Here is a 19,548-nt window from a genome sequence, read left to right as displayed (position 1 = left end):
ATTTTGGGCAGCATAGTTACACGTTCCCATGTTCTGGGCCTGGTCCATTTTACCACCCTTTTTCAGTTACAGATCTTTGGTCTAGCAGTCTTCATCCATTATGGCTTTCCTTCACTGTTCAAATTGGACCTCATAAACAGCTACATGTGTAGATGATCACATTTACATAAATTTAATCTTGGTTTAACCACGGTTTGCCTGCCAGTGATCCTTCTTTGATCATAGAGAGCTTGGGTTTCCACTGCAGTGGCATCTTTCTATTGGGCTTAACTCTGTTGCTGCTATAAAATCACAAACAGCCTCATGCCAACTTCATGCTCCCTGGATCACTTTAGAAATCAATACTAGTGGCAGACAATTAGAGAGCAAGTACAAAGTTGTCTTCATTGTACATCTTTGAAGCTTAAAGGATCACCTCTCATCAAAATGTTTGTTTAATTTTTATAATAATAATAATAATAATAATGGATACTTTATTGATCCCCATGGGGAAATTACTTGTTTTTCTCTGCATTTGACCCATTCACTCAGTGAAGCAGTGGGCAGCCCACTAAGCAGGCGCCCGGGGAGCAGTGTGTAGGGACGGTACCTTGCTCAGGGGTACCTCAGGGTACTTATACTTTAAGTTGTCACTAGTACTGGTAGTATACACATTGTACCCATGAACATGCATACTCTGTACATAAGGCAAGTTTGTATTGTCATTGGGCACAGTAGAGTTTCAATACTGCTCCATTTTGATCCAAACACGTTTTGACGATCATGACAAAAGTGAACAAATACCCATCCTTATAGTAAAGCTTAATTTCAAGGAATGCATGAATCATATATGCGGGACATGTGGTTCACGTTAATATCAGTTTTTGTGAACATATATTTGAAAAATTAAAAACAATTACCAAGATCAAGCAATTGTCCTCCAAATTCATGTCACTCTTTTATTTTTCCTTTTCTTCTTCCCTTCGTAAAGCTACACTTCAGAATTGTTCTATGATGGGAAGCTAATGGCAAGTGGGAAGCAGCCCTCCCATAAGGACTTCTACCCTCTGACCTTCTTCACAGCAAGAGGAGAAGATGTCCAGGAGAAGAATAGCACTGCCTACTACAACAATGCTGAGGTATGGCCGGGGCACTTGTACATCTAAAGCCTTCAAGAAATATTTTTGGTCTTATTAACATCTTATGGAAATAATGTGGTTCAGTTTAAATAATTCAAGGTGTTAAATAAGTGGCATAATGACCCCCTCTGGACTGGTACTAAATGCAACCCAAAGCATATTTAAACCAGTTTCCTGTGTTTTATGTGTATAATTATACTCGCTGTGTATTGGCCTCTATGCACTTCTAAAACATATAAACTGCTACTCACTATGGCCCCTGAACTCCACCTATTTAAACTCAGAGTGCCGTAACTGAGCTTTGTGCAAAAGCATGTTTACAAAAAAGGATGCTTTGTAAAAACTCTAAGATTCAGAGATAAAAAAAAATTAGTTAAAATAAAAGATCAAGAAATGGTTTCTTACCAGTATAGTTGCCAACTTCACACATTAGCTGGTTAGAGTAATATAATACAATACAAAAATAACTAAAAGTCGAGTAATCTTTGGCAGTAAAAAATGCACTTTAGCCTAGTGTCTGATTTTTACAGAGACATAATTATGCATGATTGTTAGATGTGGACCTATACACTCAACATTCTGTATTTGAATTACATAGAAATTAAAGTTGTTACCAGTCTTTGCCTTGGCAAATCATTGCAATTTGTCACGCACATTGCCTTTTATTCCTGAGATGAAACCCATAAACTCAAATGTGATACCAACTTAGACCTACATTAAAACACATGAAGCATAAATTACTGAGTCCGAATTTTGGATGGGTTCTTATTTAGGTTTTCAGTGGACCCTAAGCCTTTATTGTCATGCTCCAAGCAATTAAAGCAATGATCGTTCTTGTTCTCAATGCCACATTAATTACCTCCTGTTTGTTTGATATAGTACCCATGGTGAAATAGTATACATTGAGTAAAACACGCTCATACATCTTATGTCTGTTGTGCAAGAGTCTGTTCAAAGCCTCTACCCTTAGGGCTAAGCTCAGTGAAAATTGAAAAAGCAACCACTTCAACTTTAATAACAGAATTCTTAATTCTAAAATTGTAACTTGAAAATTATTTCCATCAAAGTTTGCCAGTTGTAGGAATTTTTAAACTTAAAGATGTGGCAATATCTATCCAATAGTTTATTTTTTTTAAACAACATTTTTAAATACACATTTCATGGGGTCTTCAAAATGCTGCAGACACAGCAAACTGTCACAGTTATGGTTTTATCGTGAATGTTTGGTTTCTTTTCTGTTGCTTTGGAGTCTCATTTCCTTAAAATTTAAGTTTGGATTGTATATAACTGAATCACAGTTTTACCAAGAAGGCACACCTCAGCCATGGTAGTTGGGCTAACTTAAAAAAGGAGATTTTTAAGCATTTCATTAGGCATGAGTCCAGATCAGTATTGTCAGGTAGCATCACCTTAGAGTGGTTGTAGAAAAGATCAGTCGTGAAGTGTTGGAGAATATAGCTCAGTCCAGTTATTTAACATTTTACTTTTTATTATTTATTTATTTGTCAGGACTGATGCTTCATGTTAAAATTGTATTTTTAAATGAATATTAATTGTTTTGCAAGCCTGTTTAGTTTTTACAGTTACAGCTATGTTATAACACTTATGTATGTTTATTTTGTAAGTGGGATACATTTTTATTTAAAAAGTTGTTTAAAGAAGACCCTAAATCCAAATGTCTTGATTGTCTCTCCAAAGGTATTTGAGATCGTGGAACGGGTGGAGGAGTTGCGCAAAAAGTGGCCAGTGGCCTGGGGGAAGCTGGATGAAGGCAGCATTGGGGTGGTGTCACCATATGCTGACCAGGTGTTCCGCATTCGTGCTGAGCTACGGAAGAAGAGAATGCCTGAGGTCAGCGTGGAAAGAGTGCTCAATGTCCAAGGTGAGGAACAAATATTTACTAGCACATCCTGTGCTTTGTGTGTCATGTGTTAAGGTGATACATCTCTATGAGTAAAAAGAAAATATCTTAAATTAATGAGCTGATATTTTACGATGGCTTTGGTAGTATTCTATGTTAGCAAGTGTTAAAACATCATCGTAATTAAAGATATCTATGGTAAGGCATTCGAAAAGACAAACAATATAAACAAGTTCAGAGCATAAATCCCTAAGCAGAAATGCTTGATTCTGTGAAGGTTGTCTCCTATTTTTCTCTTTGAAATGTTGCTTAAAATGAAGGAGACAAACTAAACAAATGCCTTCAATCTTGGGTGTAGCTCGAATGTATTCATATTGTGTCTCACATTATGAAATCAAGAAGATTTCATAATATGATTTGTACAATAAGTCTTTTTTTCCCCAAGTCTCTTTTCTGTGTCGGTCTCACGCAGCTTTCATTTGTATCACATTCAGCTGCTTTCCACAGGTCATTAGCTCCCTCATTAATCATACATGAAACACATGGACACGGAAAAAAACTCGAGTTAGTGGTTAGTAGTTGAATTTAACAGATTTACGTAATGTTTTTCAATAGTTTCTTTCAACAGGCAATACAGGTATACTTATTAATAAACATTTATAAACACGGTAATTACCATTCATTCAGGTTCCAGTAATATAATAAATGTCACATAAGCTACTGGAGAAATTTATTCGGCCACAACTTTAGTTGATTGTTGATAGTTGGTTGTCTTCGGCAAGGTCTTGTAAGCTATGAAGTTTTGCCTTTTTTCTCCTTTTCTGTGTTTTGTTGGGGTTTTTTGTTTTGTTTTTTGATAGTGAAAGAGAAAAGTTAAATTGAAATGGAGAATAGCAAGTTCCTAAAATCTTCTTCTAATAATTATTTTGATTTCAAATGGGTTACTTTTTTTGTTTGTAATATTTTCTGTTGTCATACTGTTATGTCTTGCTAACATATCTTTTTAAATAAATCTTTTTAGAATTTTCCAAAGATCTCTGTTCTTAAGATTTCTGAGTTTAGCATTTTTTTATTTTTTTTATTTTTTTTTAAGAGGGCTTAAAAATGTTTTATTTAAAAAAATATTTGCAGGCAAACAGTTCCGGGTGCTGTTCCTTAGTACGGTGCGTACACGGCATACCTGCAAGCACAAGCAAACGGCCATCAAGCGCAAAGAGCAGCTGGTTGAGGACTCAACAGAGGACCTTGACTATGGTTTCCTGTCCAACTACAAGCTGTTGAATACAGCCATCACCAGAGCCCAGTCCTTGGTTGCAGTTGTGGGAGATCCCATCGCGCTATGTTCTGTTGGGCGTTGCAGGTAAATATAGCCTAATTAATATTTTCATATTGTTGGTTACTAATAATTTTGTCTGTATACACCAGCACAGTGCATTTTAAATCAGACTGCCAAGGTTTGATTGAAATGCAAAGTTTCAGGTTTAATTAAAACTACTATATTAATGGTTTAGGAGTTGATCATTTGGTAGATAGTTTGATAGTCAGATAAATTAAGTGCATAAAAGTTGTTAAGTGTCGAGTTTGTTCACGTTTGAATATCTGCTTATTTTTCACCACAGAGAGAGCAATGGCGTACTCTGATAAACCATAATTGGGTCACTACTAGCTGCCAGATCCTCTCTGTACTATTTGAATCTTTTTAACCCACCTCCGCAGCTGTCTCCATAGCAGCTGTAGTTTGTCTTTGCTTATGTTTTGTTTATGCTATTATGCAAACAAAATGTCTAAGTCAGTGTAGTAGCCAGCCAAGCTGTTATTCAATATTTATATATTTTTATTAACTGAACAGGTTAAATGATTGCCTCTACCTGCAAGGTGTTGTAGTTTTAAAAATATTTTCTGATTGCCACTCAGTTCACAAACGGCAACAAAAACTCTGCACTTCTTTCTTCCTAATGAGAGCTGAAAAAATACAGTCTGCACAGTTGGCAGAATAAGTACCATTTTCCTTTTCTATTTTTTCTTTTAAAGGGTTACTTACTCATCATTTAATCAGATTAGGACACAATCGATAGCCTGCCCAACATTTCCCTCATAGCAGTTCCCATTTTATCCTAATGTTGACACCTACTTGACTGCTAATGATACAGCTACTCCTACAGCACAAAAGTTTGTTTTTGAAATGTAAATGTCTTATATCGCCACATTCTTTTGACTGCACATTTCAGGACAGAAGAGAACTAAAGTCAGATGACAAATTAAAGGAGAAAACGGCTCAAAATGCTTTTAGTAGGTTTTTAGGGGGTTTACAATGACTCTTAACATTAAGTGAGAAGTTGCCTCAAGCCGTGCCAGCAAAATGCCAACGACAGTATAACAGCGCCACCAGGTTCCTCACAGTTCAAGGGTTTAGGGTTTTTCTATTAGTTTGTTAGCCATCTTTTATAGACAGCTGTTGTTTGTTTTAATCATACCAATGGAAAGCATTGTGTTCTAAATAAAGTACACAATGCTTTAGAAAGATTTTTCCTTTTCCTCGTTTTCCTTCTTCCCTCTAGTTTTTCTGCACTGTGCACATGCCTCTTTGCTATAAATAGTTGTGATATTTTATGTTTATCCCCCAAGTCATTTGTAACACTGGCAGGCAAAAAAATTCAAATGATAATCCATTAAACACTCAATTCAAATAAGAAACAATACCAGAGACTAGAAGAAAATCTTCAACATTTTTTGTTTTTGTTTTTGCCCACTTCCAGAAAATTCTGGGAGCACTTTATTTCCATTTGCCATGAAAACTCGAGCCTACATGGCATCACCTTCGAGCAGATTAAGGCTCAGCTGGAGGCCCTGGAGCTCAAAAAGACCTATGTCCTCAACCCATTGGCTCCAGAGTTCATCCCTCGTGCCCTTAGGCCCATGCAAGGACACCATTCGTCTTCACAGGCCCTCCATCCCCACCATCATCCACATTCTCAGCATGCACAGCCAGCCTCCAACAAGCAGGGCCCCCAGCAGCAGCAACAGTCACCTCCTAAGGTAAGGTGTTTTTCAGTGTGGAGGGCAAAATGGAAAGAAAAAATACTGCATTTCTATTTTTTTCATAAGTAGTTTGAATAATAATGATAATGCTGATGGTTGTTATAAACAGAGCTGAAATGGTAACACTTTAGGAAAATGCAGACACCTATCAAATTTCACCAATGTGTCATGTCAATTAAATAAGTTCATAATTTAGTTACTTTATCAATAAAGAAATAGTCAGAATTCACATTAACTAAACCTGTGGTAGTCTGTGAAGTTTCCTGAAGATGTTTCTGCTGTCATCCTCTCATTGGATGAGAGGTGAGATATAAAACTTTTGTGCTGCAGCTGCTGATTGTCATAGTAACACAACCCGCTTCCCTGCTTGGAAGTGATTTTGAACTCAACCATTGGAAACACAGTGACCATTTGACATGGTAAACAGAGCAAAGTCTAAGAGGACTGAATTTGAGCTGAGAAGCATAATTTGTTTGTTTGGGTTTTTTTGTTTGTTTTTTTTCCTTGCTTGTGGAAAATTGACATCCATCACTGTCTGCATATTGCTGTGTATTCCCATTGTCATATTTATGGCTCTCTACCTTTAACATAAGTAGGCTTCAAGATGATTTAAAAAAAAAAATGCAATAAAGACAGTTAAATATGTCTGTGAAGGTTCTCAGTCATCCAGGTCATCGTAGTCATTGACTGAGAACCTTCACAGACATATTTATGTCTGTGAAGGTTCTCAGTCATCCAGGTCATCGTAGTCATTGACTGAGAACCTTCACAGACATATTGCCATACATTTTGGGAGGAACACCCTTCAACTGGTGCGGGAGTATGAAAGGGAATCAAGGAAACTAGCGGATTATAGGAACCATCTCCGTTTCAACCTAAGATGTAGACAAAGCAGAGTTGTTACAGAGCAGACTTGATTCTACAGAGAGCACAAAATCACCTTTTAAGTGAAAGGATAAGACAAGTCCATTTCACCATAGATGCCCTCCAGATCAAGATCAGCCAGACCCTGCAGGAACTGGAAATCCTTCTACCCTCTCCAATCTTAGAAGAGGTTTACAAGTTTGTGGACAAGGCTCAGCGGGCCCAACACTCTAAAGGAAAAGAAAGACAACGCAGGAAATTTCACACCTTGCTTTCAAAAATACACACTCCTCATCCCGAACCTACACAACCCAGAGAAGAAAACACACCTGATGCCAGTCAGGAGAAATGGGTTAAGAACTTTTCAGACAGGATTCTCACTGAACCTGAAAAGAGAGTATTAGCCAAAGGACTCAATTTTGCCATTTCTCCACAACAGTTGCCCATAGTGGACCTCATCACAGCCACAGAATCTGCCATACGGATTAATAAATTATCACAGACAGAAGCAGAGCAAATCAGGATGAAAGTCTCAGCCACGCTCTCCAGTGCCAAAGTCCCTCCATCCAACCTCACAATACAGGAAAAGAAGGCTGTCGCTTCCCTGAGCAAAGACCACAACATCACTGTTTCACCAGCTGATAAGGGAAGATGCACCGTGGTCCTAAACACTACAGATTACCATACAAAGATCACTACTCTCCTCAGTGACAACAATACCTACGAAGCCCTAAAGCGAGACCCCACAAGCAGCTACCCTTTGACAAAGACAGTTAAACACTCATACAAAATTAAATACAAAATTACAAAAAAAAAATTGGCTCAGTTGGATTTTTCTTCCACTGACTATTTTTTAACCTAATATGCATGCAGAAATAATTATTATTTTGTCACATTTATTTATATTTTTTATATTATGTTATTTGTTGTCATATTAATAATACACTGTATAGTGATATTTGAAAGCTAATTGTTTATACTATATATGTGTTATTGTTTGTCTCAGAGGGCCTAGGGTGTTGACAGGTTTTTAGGACCCATTTGCGTAAGAAGAATCTTAAATGGTGTAGAATTTTTTTTTTTTTTTAATGCTAATCCAATATTCATGTTAGGTAAGAACACACTGGTTTATCAAAATAGAAAGCAAATTATCAGAAATAAATTGAGTGCTACCTACTTTTATAGAATAAAACTTATAAAAGCTTTCCATATGTGGATGCAAATCAAATATCTGAACAGATGACTCAGTTTAATTTTCACCACAGGAAATAATTTTATGACCAGTCCTTTTATTCCAAACAGAATATTAGCATAACCTGTTTGGCAGAAGATCTGTTAATTGTTTAGGTCAGGATGAAATGTCTGCCTCGCCTCTGTGTCTGCACTGAGGTAAAGGTTAACGAAATCACCACTGCTGACAACCTGCTGCCATCACCCACTGGGCCTAATGAGCTGGAGCTCCGCAGTAGCAGCCAGCTTTACAGACTCGCACACTTCTATTTGCACAGTCATACTTACAACTATGCTAAATATGCAGATAAACATTTGCAATTACACCATTATGCAGAATGTGCTAAATATTCTATATGTATTTATGCACAGTTTGAGTTTCATTAAAAGGTCAAATCTTTTTTTCTGGTGTCTTTGTACACAGTGTAGACGCTACACATATCGTTCTAATTTATTTCATAATGACAGTATGCCCTGCAGTGGATTCTGATGTTGGCTTGTATTCGACTGCTTCAGTGCATCATTTTAACATCCGTTGCTGATGATCAGTATTTTTCTAAAACTTAACCTCCTGACTGTTGTAGTGTTGTTAGGATTCAAGTCTGAAAGCTACAGAGCACATTTCCACAGTTTGATTATTGTGTGGGGAAAAAAAATCCACTCTTGGTTGATGTTTATCAGCATGCATCAATGAACACAGAAAACTGTAAAGTACATTGTGGTTAAAATCATTTAAAACTGAAGCATTGTTGGGCATCCATTTTGCCAGAGACATACTGTATGCTTCACTGAACTTCAGATTGCTGTTTTCTGATGCAGATGGTGTTTTTCTGCAAGTGTGCAAGACTGATAGTTGTGCTCAAATTTGCCCCATGTTAATTCCCTTACTAAAAATATGTTTATGTCGGACATTTCTTGGAAAATTCCTCCTTTTCAGTCTTTCTTGCATGCCCCGCCGGTATACCTAGGATTTCACAGTACAGCACACTGCCCCTGTACTGACAGATGGATTGTGCTATTGTCACTAATGAAGCTTTAAGCTAACAAACTTTTTGTTTACCTTTTGTCAGAACTAAGAGAACATTAGGTTACATGATCTAATTTCAGTCTTCTGGATGAAGCCAGTAAATGTTCATCAGTGGTCCCTTTTCATTCTCAGCAGACTCCTGCAATCTGGGAAAATTATTGTACAAGATATCATGTTTAACACCTAGTTCCAGAGAACATTTTGCAGCAGTGAATCTGTGATTGGATCAAATAACTGCCCTGCTAGACTATAGGCACCAGTTTCAATCCAGTGTCTGGCATTGCTCAGTTGATGTTGCACAATGAAACCGTGACAGGGGAAGCTGCTTTGCTATCACATGTCAGACTCTAGTCTGTTTTAAGAAAGGGATCCTGCTTACGCTATACAGAATTTTCACATTTGCTGTGCTGTTGTAATATGACTCAGTTCTGCCAAGTCTGCATTTTACATTCCATTGCCGCGTTAAACCATTTGAGTGGAATAAATATATTAGATATCTCTCCTGTAGTTTATTATGGTTTGGTTTAGCTGCTTCTCTGCGCAAGCTGGCAGCCTAGCTACAACACAAGTGTGGACATATTTTAGAGATCCATAAATACCCATAAACATTGGCTTTGCTGTGGTTAACACAGCAAGACTGAATGAAAAAGGCTTTGGCAGACTGTGTGTGCACTAAACTCCATATTTCAGTTGGCACTTTTGCTCTTTTCACAATGTTATTTCAGCGTAGCTTCTGTAATGTTCTGAATTATACATTTATTTTTATTATAACTGTCAAAATTGCTTGTGCTTCGCTTTAGTGTTTTCCTTGTATTATGATGACTAGTCATTTCCCTTGTATATCATGTCTATCTAAGACCATCATAGCAAATCACACTGAATTGCTGTTAGCATCTTCCTCCTTTAAGTAAGCTAACCCACAGTCATCTACTATTTCTGTTGCATTACTGATTACATTAATAGCAATAATAATTCTCATTCTCCATTCTGTTTGTTTTCTACCAATGTGATGTGAGAATAATTTTCTTTTGGCACATTCAGACTCTTAACCTTTGTTACTGATTGTCTTGCAGGGTAAACATGCAAACCACACAGAGCATCTCCCACCTGAAGGATATGGTGAGTATAGCCTTTCTGCTCTTGATTTTCTAAATATTATCTTACCAGAACAGCAAGGAAACAGAAAGACAATAACACAAAACTAACTGTGTCAGTTGTGGTTAGTGAAGGGACAAAGGACCGCAAAAGAAAAAAGGCTGGCACAAGTTTAAGTATAACAATGCTTGTTATTTGCCTACTAAATAACAATATAAATGTGAATTGTAAACCCATATTTGACAGCTTTCTAAATCATTTTTTCTGTTATAGTGACAGGTGATATAATAAACTTGTTAAGCACTGTCTTTGTTTAAGCCTAAATAGCTATAATTTAGAACCAGAATCTAGAAAATGAATATTATTTAAGAAATGCTCCCACAGATTTACTTAATATTATTATTATTACTACAGATTTACTTTTGAATCTGACAACAATAATGTCATAAGAGTAAAGTAATTTACCAATTTTACTTCTTTGCAGTCCAACCAAACCCAGCAGTGTTGATGGGGAACCCTATTCGGGCATTCACACCACCTTTGGGTGGCACACCAGCTGGTATGGGCAAGTCACCTAGTCCTGTGCAGAGGATAGATCCGCATACAGGTGCCAGTATCCTCTATGTTCCAGCTGTATATGGTGGAAACATGGTCATGCCCATGCCCCTGCATGTAAGTTCACTGGTGTGGTGTGTGTGTGTGTGTGTGTGTGTGTGTAATATTGTATTTTAAAAAGGAACCTATAAAACTGTTTGCTTCTTTTAGAAAAGTGTCAAAAAAACGCACTGCAGATATCTGTAAATGTATGTCCTTACTATTTCAAATAAGTTGATCAGTTATTATGGTCACAATGATAGTATTAAAAATAACAATAGCTCCCCTGCCTGATTTCTGTGTACCACAGGAAAACATTTTATTGAAATGTATTTTTTTCTCCTTCTCCCTAAGTTGCCCTGGCCAGGTTACCAGAATCGCTTTGCTGTGGACCCTCGCATCATGGGTCATCCAGCAGCCATGGCTTACAACTTTAATCTGCTGCAGCCACCAAATAGAGGCTCCCCCATTCCTTATAGTGGGGTAGCACACCCCTCTCCTCTAGGACTAGCCCAGCCGAGCCCAGACAAAGAGCCTTCTGACCCCATCAGAAATGGTTTGCCTTGACTTTCTATTTCTAAATCAAGAGATCAGTTAAAAACTCTAATCCAATTTTATGCCTTCATCTAGCAATGTGGAAATGGCAGTGTAAGTCTTTTTAATTTGTTTTGTTTTTGACGTCTTAGGTAAATTAGAAGGATGTTCAAAGTCAGAGCAGAATCATCTTCAGACACCAGAAAGAAAAAACACAGACATGAAGGAAAAACAGGCAAGTTGTTGACATTTAAATGTTTCTTTTTTGGGTTAAAAGTAATTTGTCCGTTTTATTTGTACCCAAACCCAAAACATATTTTGCAAAAGCAGTGATAAATTCCTTGTACAACTTATGGTGTTTTTATACCAGTGTTTATCCTTTTTTTTGTCTAGGGAGATTTAGACTCAGGCCAAAGTCGAAGTCTGGATTCACAGACAGAAAGCCTAGTTGGATTTCCCAATCCTCTGCTCCACCGAAAAGACCCCTCAGCTGCCCAAAGACCTCTTAATTTCCAACTTGCGCCACCCAGTACACCCTTTCCTTCAAATCCAATCAGTGGAAGAACCTTCCCCCAGCAGTATTCAGTCACTAGGCTTCCTTATCGGGTTAGCCAGCCTCAACACCCAGGGATGGCCCAGCAAAATCAGCAGCAGCAACAGCAGCTCAGTCCTGCCTACACTGGTGGAAGCCATAATGCGTCTTTTTTCAGTGGCCCTATACCAACTCACAGACCTGTCCAGTCCCCGACTTTGAATGGGCCAGACTCTGGAGGAGTAGAGGAGATGAGTAGCTCTGTTAGGACTCCAATGGGCCACCCAGGAGGCCACCACTCAGGCCTGTCACAGCATAACAGGGTCAGCAGCTTTGGGGATGAGGGACAGGATGGAAACCCAGGAGATGGTTTGGGTGAGTAAACACTATATTTACTAGTAATTTAATTTTAGTTAGCTAATGAATTGTGTTACAAAGGAGGGAGCTGAATCTGATGATGATGGAAAATTAGCATCTTATTATTTCTACTTAGAATTTTCATTTAATTTGAGTCTGAGGGATTTAATTCATCTCTTTATTTTCATATAGACATTTTTTCAAGAGATTCTGAACTTGGTAGTCATGTATTCAGAGATTGTTCTGCTTATGCAGATGTTGAAGTTTGTATAGTATCCTGCTCAGGATTGAAAGGTGCTTGCACGTTCAATCAGACTGGTTCTGTTCTCCTCAAAGAAAACTTTCTCTGAACTTTTAAAGCAACAATCTCCATGGTTGAGATGTTAGGAGATTGTTTGTCAAATAGTCAAATTTCACATTCCTTTTTTGGATTAGAATGTGCAGCTTTCATATGTTTAAAAATATGAAAGGGTAAATATTTGATTTTTCAGTACATTTAATATATTGAATATTTATTCATAGAGAATCTACTTAAAGGTATTCTTAACCATGCTGTGTATACTAACCCTGCAGCTCATATAATTATGCAGAATACATGAATGACTCCAAAAACTAACCAGACCATTGCCCTTTCAGATCTTCAGGGACCCTTGGCTCTAGAGGCCCTTAGCCAGCAGCAGCAGCAGGCAGCTAGGCTGGGCCAGTGGGGGGAGGCAGCAAGCCCTTTCATCCAGGCCAGTGTTGCCTTTCCTCTGCCCCAACAGCTTGCCCACCTTGCTCAATCCAACATGGCTCGCTTTCCCCATCAGCTGCTTCGGGCAGGTAACTGGGGCCTTAGTTCCAATCTGGATGATGAAGCTGTTCCTTCTGCCTCGACCGGGCCAACTTTCAGCAGGTTAGACTGGGCACTAGTATGTTTTATAGTCATCTGTAATGGTCTACTAACTTGATCTCATAGAAATATTATAGGTTAAAAATTGGACTTGTACTTTTTTTTATATCATATGTTAAGCACAATTAGTTTTTTTTTCTTTTGTTTTAAAACAAAATACATAGTTCAAAAAAATAAAAAAAAAAGTAAACAATTTTCATTTCTAGGTATCCAGGTCTCTTGAGAGAGATGGCTCCACAGGAACAGCCAGAGCCCAGGGAAGCAGTTGAGATGCAGCCCCCACCTCAGTCTCGCCTCCTCCAGTATCGCCAGTCCCAGCCCCGTGGCTCGGGTGACCCTTCATCCTCTTTAGGTGCCATTTCCAATCAAGCTGGCCCTTTTCCATCAGGACTCTACCCCCATGACACAGGTCGGGATCTACTGAATGAAAACCTTCTTAACAGCCAAGGTCTGCAGCAGCACCCAGGGAATCCCCTGTACAATACTGGTAGCTTTCCACATCAGCCACCAGCTCAATCTGCCAGCCCCCCTCCTGCCCAGGTCAAATACCTTCTGCAAGAGGCCCAGTGGCCCCATGGTGGAGCTACATCAGTGAGCCCACCACAGCAGAACCCTCTGATGGGGAATCAGGGCCACGGCCTTCCTTATGGACTGCCCATCATGGCTCACCCTAGCAGGCAGGAGCAGGTTCACCTGATGCAGCTTCACCATCAGCACCACCAGCAGCAGCAGCAGCAGCAACAACAGCAGCAACAGCAACAACAACAACAAAATCAAGGTCCAGATCAGGAGCCCTACCACCCATTATCCCCCAGAACATCAGCAGCCACAGCACATCACAATGTAGATGAGGTAAGGGCTCTTCATTAATGTGGTATTCAATAATATTTCAGTGAAATTAGCAATGAGTCTGAACTGCCTGAAGTAGCATCTCTATGCTAAGGTTATTCGTCCAAAGCAACAAAGTTAAGGGGGCACAGCTAAAAGTGAAGGCACAAAGATCCCGTTCATCCAGTTACTCCAATTATGGGCGGTGATGCCCAGCAGACAGCTGTGGGGCTACAGCTGCTTCTGTCAGATCACTTGTCATCAGATCAGTCCTACTCCAACTTCTAGTATCCAGATAGATGACTTATTAAACGAAAATCTGTGCAGTTGTTTTAATGTTGGAAATTAACTCATTCACTGCCAGCCATTGGCAGTGAATGAGTTAAACCCATTGACTCATTCACTGCAATTGACGGCTATAGACGTCAATGGCAGTGAATGAGTTAATGCCTAGAGAAGAAAAAAAATTGTATTGCCTCAGGCTCTAAGCATTTTAACATGGGAGTCTTTAAGGATACACTCAAACTTGAAGTACCAGAGGTTGTTGCTTGGTGTAAATATCATAAATAATACTATTTGGGAAATTAATTAGTAAGAACATTATGTAATGCTAATTAACCATATGGTCATATTAATGGTAAGCCAGTATTCAGCCAAATCAAGTTATTAACTGAAACGCTGTTTCACTCTTACTGCTCGCTGCTTTCTTAAAGTAGGGATTTCAAACAGCCCCGGATTATAATACACCAACAGACAATGGTGGATAATTGTGGGCTTAAAGTTTTGTTTTTAAGTCACCCAAATTTTAACTTACAAACAAATTAAAATAAAAATCAATATGGAAGATGTGTTACTGTAATGCTGTTCTACAAGAAGTAGCTAAACTAAGCAAGGTCTGGAAAAGGTTGTTCTCTCTTATTACAACACTGAGAGCATACATTCACTTTGTTGTCAGTCACTGGGAATTTAAACCAATTGAATACTCTTTGTAGTCACTATATATCACCTTCTGACCTTGTTTTTGTATCTGTGTTTACAGTATGAACCCAGAGGTCCAGGGCGGCCTCTTTATCAGCGCCGTATCTCGTCCACCTACCCAGATGAATCATCTCCAGCCAACACCCACAATACCCTGTCACAGCAATCCCAGCCTTGTGCATCAGATACCCAGGACCACCCTCATCCTCACATACAGCATCATCAACACCCACACGCCCCCTACAGCTATCCTTCACATGACCACCTCTGGCCAAGTAATGGAGGCGGTCCGGGTCCGTTTCAGAACATTCCATGTAACGGAGCCGGCACGCTCGCTCAGCATCGGGACCTTCTAGGTAAATCTTTCTGTTTTCAAGCCCAATTTCCTCTTCACTTGATTATTTGGATTGTTTTGAGATAGTTGTTTATTATATATGCTAAATTCTGTGTCCGTGTCTCATTCACCTCTCATAACCTTTGGCTGCCTTCCCATATGACAGCTTCCAAGGCCCTTCGTCAGGCAGAGGAGCATGCAAAGGCAGAAGCCACAGGAACACAGCAGACACATCCACACTCCCTCAACTCCCTTCAGCATCAGTTTCCTCCTCTCATGCCCAACAACAAGCAGCAGCAGCCTCAGCCTCCCACCGAGCCCAGCGAGGGGGCTCCAAATTTAGGCAAACAGCCTACCATGTCCTACGCGAGTGCTCTTCGCGCTCCACCTAAGCCCCGGGCAGTTCGGCCTGAACAGGTCAAGAAGAATAGCGACCCCCTCTCCCTCCTACAAGAGCTGAGTATAGGAAGTTCAAATGGTAGCAATGGGTACTATTCCTATTTTAAATGAGTGTCACTTCTCCCACATAAGTGAATAAGTAATAATTTTAAAAAACAAACAAAAAAAAACAAATAAAAAAGAAAATTATAAAAAAGGTAAAATAATTTCTAAAAACACAAAAATTGTGCAAAGTGCATTTACAAGTTGTTTCTATCAGTAGGTTGGTTTTATGCATTTTGTTTCATTTAAACTTTTTATTTTTAACAGTCATTTTTTCCCTCCTATTTCACATATCTGTGAAGAAAATAAGTATATATAATGAATGCATTACTGGTATATATACATACTCATTATGTATATATGAATATATACTTATATTATCTACACTTGTATATGTACGTAATGCTAAAAAAAAAAAAAAAAAGCAAAAAACAAACATAAAAAAACAAAAAAAGCTCAAAAACAATGGTGTCTGTTGGTTGACCACTTAGCTCCCGCTTGTATTTTTCCTTATTGAAGTTGTTTTGCGAAATAAGTATGTTTTTATTATTTTTTATTCCTCAGTTTCGAGTGGACATTACTTATTGATTTTCATACTACTGTAGATGTAATGGACATAAGCTAAGTGGTCAACTGACACAGAAACTACATGGAACAGTGTATAGAAGTAGATAAATTTTGCTCTAATATGTACATATAAAGAAAAAATAAAAGACTGAATCGTATGCCACAGACATGTCCTTAAATTCCTGCATCATGCTAGATTTGCAATATGAGTTTTAAAGTTTTGTTTTTCCTGTTTTTAGCTTCTGATCTTTAATTCTTAGACATCCTTACCTGGGAATCATCTTCAGTCATTTTTAGTAGAAAATGTGATTATTTATGGGGGAAAAATTACAAATATCGATTGCATATTTTAGCTTTTACCAGCTTCAACATCAAAGCAGCAACAACTGTTTCATTCCTCCTCTCTTTGCGTTAAAGATCAGAGAACACCATCCTTTTCAGTGATAAGATTATCCTAGACTGCTTTGCTTGTGGCTGACACGCAGTTACATGAATTCTTTGTTGTTGTTGGTTTTATTTTATTTTATTCTTTGTTTAAGACCGTCATTGCATCGTGGACTTACTTTGCAACTCTTGTCCAACAGTATGACATTGTTTCAGTATAATTACTGGAGTGAAATGGTTTGTTTGTTTGTGTTTTGCTATTGGGCAGAGTTCTGTTTTTATTGTGTTGTTTTGTTTGAAAAGGTTGCAGTACTCTGAAGGCTTGTGTAAGTGAAGAAAGGACAGTGAGGTCAGAGTAGTGTGTCTAACAGGCAAACTGAGAAGCTCTAGAATTGCAGTCAGATGTTTTTGAACACACTAAATTATTGGTCTTACGTATGTTGGAACTTAAGAGTAAACACCCTGAAATGTTGTAGGTGTGACAACTTTTTTTTAATATATATATATATATATATATATGCTTCTTTATTTTCTTTATAATAACAATGAATAGAAAATTGCCCAAAGTTGATGATAGACCCGTTATGTTAACCTGATCTCAGATGATTTGCCAGTTTCTTGCCACTTAGTTTTAGGCCAGAATGTCCAAAGGTTTTGAAGTCCTTAGGAATAAATATTACTTACATCTTTTGTTGTTTTGTCGCAAACATTGGTCATTGATCATTTCCAGTCCTGCTCAAAGTCAGCAGCTTTTCCATGAGCTGGGTATTTTGGAAATTCAGAGTATGTAATATCAACCTTTTTAAAACTGCTGAATGAAGAGTAACATAGAACTCGCTGTTCAGAAACCTTTGACTGTTTTGCTTGTAGGGTGTGAATATAAAGAATGAATCGGAAATATTGGGTTTGCTCCTCGTGGTTCACAGAACCTTTTTATTCAGATTAGATATATTAACGCTACTGCAGTAGACACGTTTCATTCTCTTTAATCTAACTGAAATTGCTCTGCTCGTGCTTTGCATTTCACTACGACAACATTTTTCTATATTTGTAACACCTTAATAAATTACAGGATGAATCATGCCGCTGAGTTACTCAAAAGGAGTTGACACACAACAGGAAGACACACGTACATGCACATGAATTTTACTTGAAACCCAGCTGATTTGAGACATGTGGAAATGAAGTATAAAAAGATGCTCGCACACTGTATCTGCCTATTTTATTTAACAAAAAAAAAAAAAAAAAAGCGACAAAGCAATAGTGACAACAGTGGTCCAGTGCTCAGTCCTGTCATGTAATTCATGAATTGTTAACACATCACTGCCCCATCTGCAATTTGCTAAAAATAATAAATCGTTCTGCTGTTTCTTGGCTTCCACATGGTAGTTAATCCCTCATAAATCTCTCTAAAGGTCACTTCCTCAGAACCCCACTGCTAATAACTTTGTTTTCAGCAGAGAGCTTCATACACGGTATGGTTTCATTTTTGTCACATTCTAGCTCAAAGGTCCAGATTTTTTGACTTTGCAGAGAACACATACTTGTAAATATGCATTTTCTAGGTATTTACAAACAAGAACTTTGGGAACGCCTCAATTTTGTAGAAGCTGTTCAAAGAAGAGGTATGCCCTTTTTAATTATGCAAATTCACAAAACAAAGAATTCTAGAAATGGACAACAACAACCCGGTTGGTAGTTGCAACATCTTGGAACTTTTTTTTTTGTTTGTTTGGTTTTTTTTGTTGTTGTTTTGTTTGTTTTTGTTTTTCTCTTAAAGATGGTGTCTGGCTTATTAGGCAGAGGAAACATTGTGTTGCAGCTGTTACAACTTCTTTCACTGTACAATGTGTATTTTTAAGTACATGTTGCTGGATTAGTCCTTCCCTGTTTTCTCACCACTTCCCAAGCTGTACAACAATCAAAATGGATTTGTTTTTAAATGTGAAGTCTTTTTCTTTTCTTGCATGTTGAGATGATCTGGCTGGTTTTTATCCCTGTTTTTACCAGTTTGTATTGATTTATCGATGGAGGAAAAAAAGGAAGAGAAAAAAAAAAAAGCTTTTTGTTTAACCTACAGAGTCAGATTTTGGTATATTATTTGATGTGTACAATAACTTGTGACATTATCAACAAATCTATTATACTATTTTACTAATGTGTGAATCAAATATGTAATGGTCATGTTAGGTTTTTTTGGTTTAGTTTGTTTTTTTTCTTTCTGCAGTTAGTTGGCAGATGTGAAGCTGAGGTTGCTCCCTCGTGTGTATTAAATTTAAAATACTGTGTTTAGGTGATCTGTTTTCCACACAATAGTCGCTGGCTGGTCTCTGAAGTTGTGCAATACTAATATTTCACCACTTCTATTGATACAGTTTTGGTCTTGAAGCAGAGGAGATCAAGCCTTTTTGTTTGTTTGTTTGTTTGTTTTTTTTAAAGAAATGCTCATTTCTTCTTTTTTTTCTTTTTCTTTTTTCACAGCTCCCTGTCAGGAGTCTTTCTTTTGAAAGGAGACAATAAAAGCACTGTCTTGTGTGTGTGTGTGTGTGTGTGTGTGTGTGTGTGTGGTTAACAGTTTGATTTCACCTTCCAGAAATCACAGTCTGAGGTGTGTATTTAAGTGGGGGGGGACAAAGTGAAACCATCGTGTGTGTGTGTGTGTGTGTGTGTGTGTGTGGCACACTGAATGGGAGCAACCTTTTGCCCAGCCAGCAGAGAGCACTGTGTTCAGCTTTCTATAAGCGCCATCTTTTCCCGTTATCTGTTGGCTCTCCTCTGTTCTTCCCTCACTGCAGTGAATCAATGGCTCACCGGTCCTCCCAGCTTCTCAGTCCCATTGGTTCCTTACTCGTGGGTACAAAACAATGGATAGA

General features: G+C 38.2%; 1 protein-coding gene across 1 annotated transcript in view; it reads left to right on the top strand.

The window, feature by feature from the left end:
* The window catches only part of helz (helicase with zinc finger), a 48,582-nt gene extending 32,645 nt beyond the window's left edge, over positions 1–15,937 (top strand). The window contains exons 21-33 of the mRNA XM_085354995.1: positions 971–1,118; positions 2,817–3,000; positions 4,111–4,339; positions 5,736–6,015; positions 10,213–10,258; positions 10,719–10,906; positions 11,183–11,384; positions 11,515–11,597; positions 11,756–12,269; positions 12,888–13,146; positions 13,350–13,995; positions 15,011–15,305; positions 15,450–15,937. Of these exons, the coding sequence (XP_085211121.1) occupies positions 971–1,118; positions 2,817–3,000; positions 4,111–4,339; positions 5,736–6,015; positions 10,213–10,258; positions 10,719–10,906; positions 11,183–11,384; positions 11,515–11,597; positions 11,756–12,269; positions 12,888–13,146; positions 13,350–13,995; positions 15,011–15,305; positions 15,450–15,793 (3,418 nt within the window). The 3' untranslated portion in view covers positions 15,794–15,937. The remainder of the gene's footprint in view (positions 1–970; positions 1,119–2,816; positions 3,001–4,110; positions 4,340–5,735; positions 6,016–10,212; positions 10,259–10,718; positions 10,907–11,182; positions 11,385–11,514; positions 11,598–11,755; positions 12,270–12,887; positions 13,147–13,349; positions 13,996–15,010; positions 15,306–15,449) is intronic.
* The last annotated feature ends 3,611 nt before the right edge of the window (positions 15,938–19,548 follow it).

The sequence above is a fragment of the Diplotaxodon limnothrissa genome, linkage group LG6 (genome assembly GCF_057381915.1).
Source record: "Diplotaxodon limnothrissa isolate DT_005_m linkage group LG6, D_limnothrissa_male_GT1.1, whole genome shotgun sequence".
NCBI lineage: Eukaryota > Metazoa > Chordata > Actinopteri > Cichliformes > Cichlidae > Diplotaxodon > Diplotaxodon limnothrissa.
The sequence above is the reverse complement of the archived record's forward strand: the minus strand, read 5'-3'. Positions and strand labels throughout refer to the sequence as shown.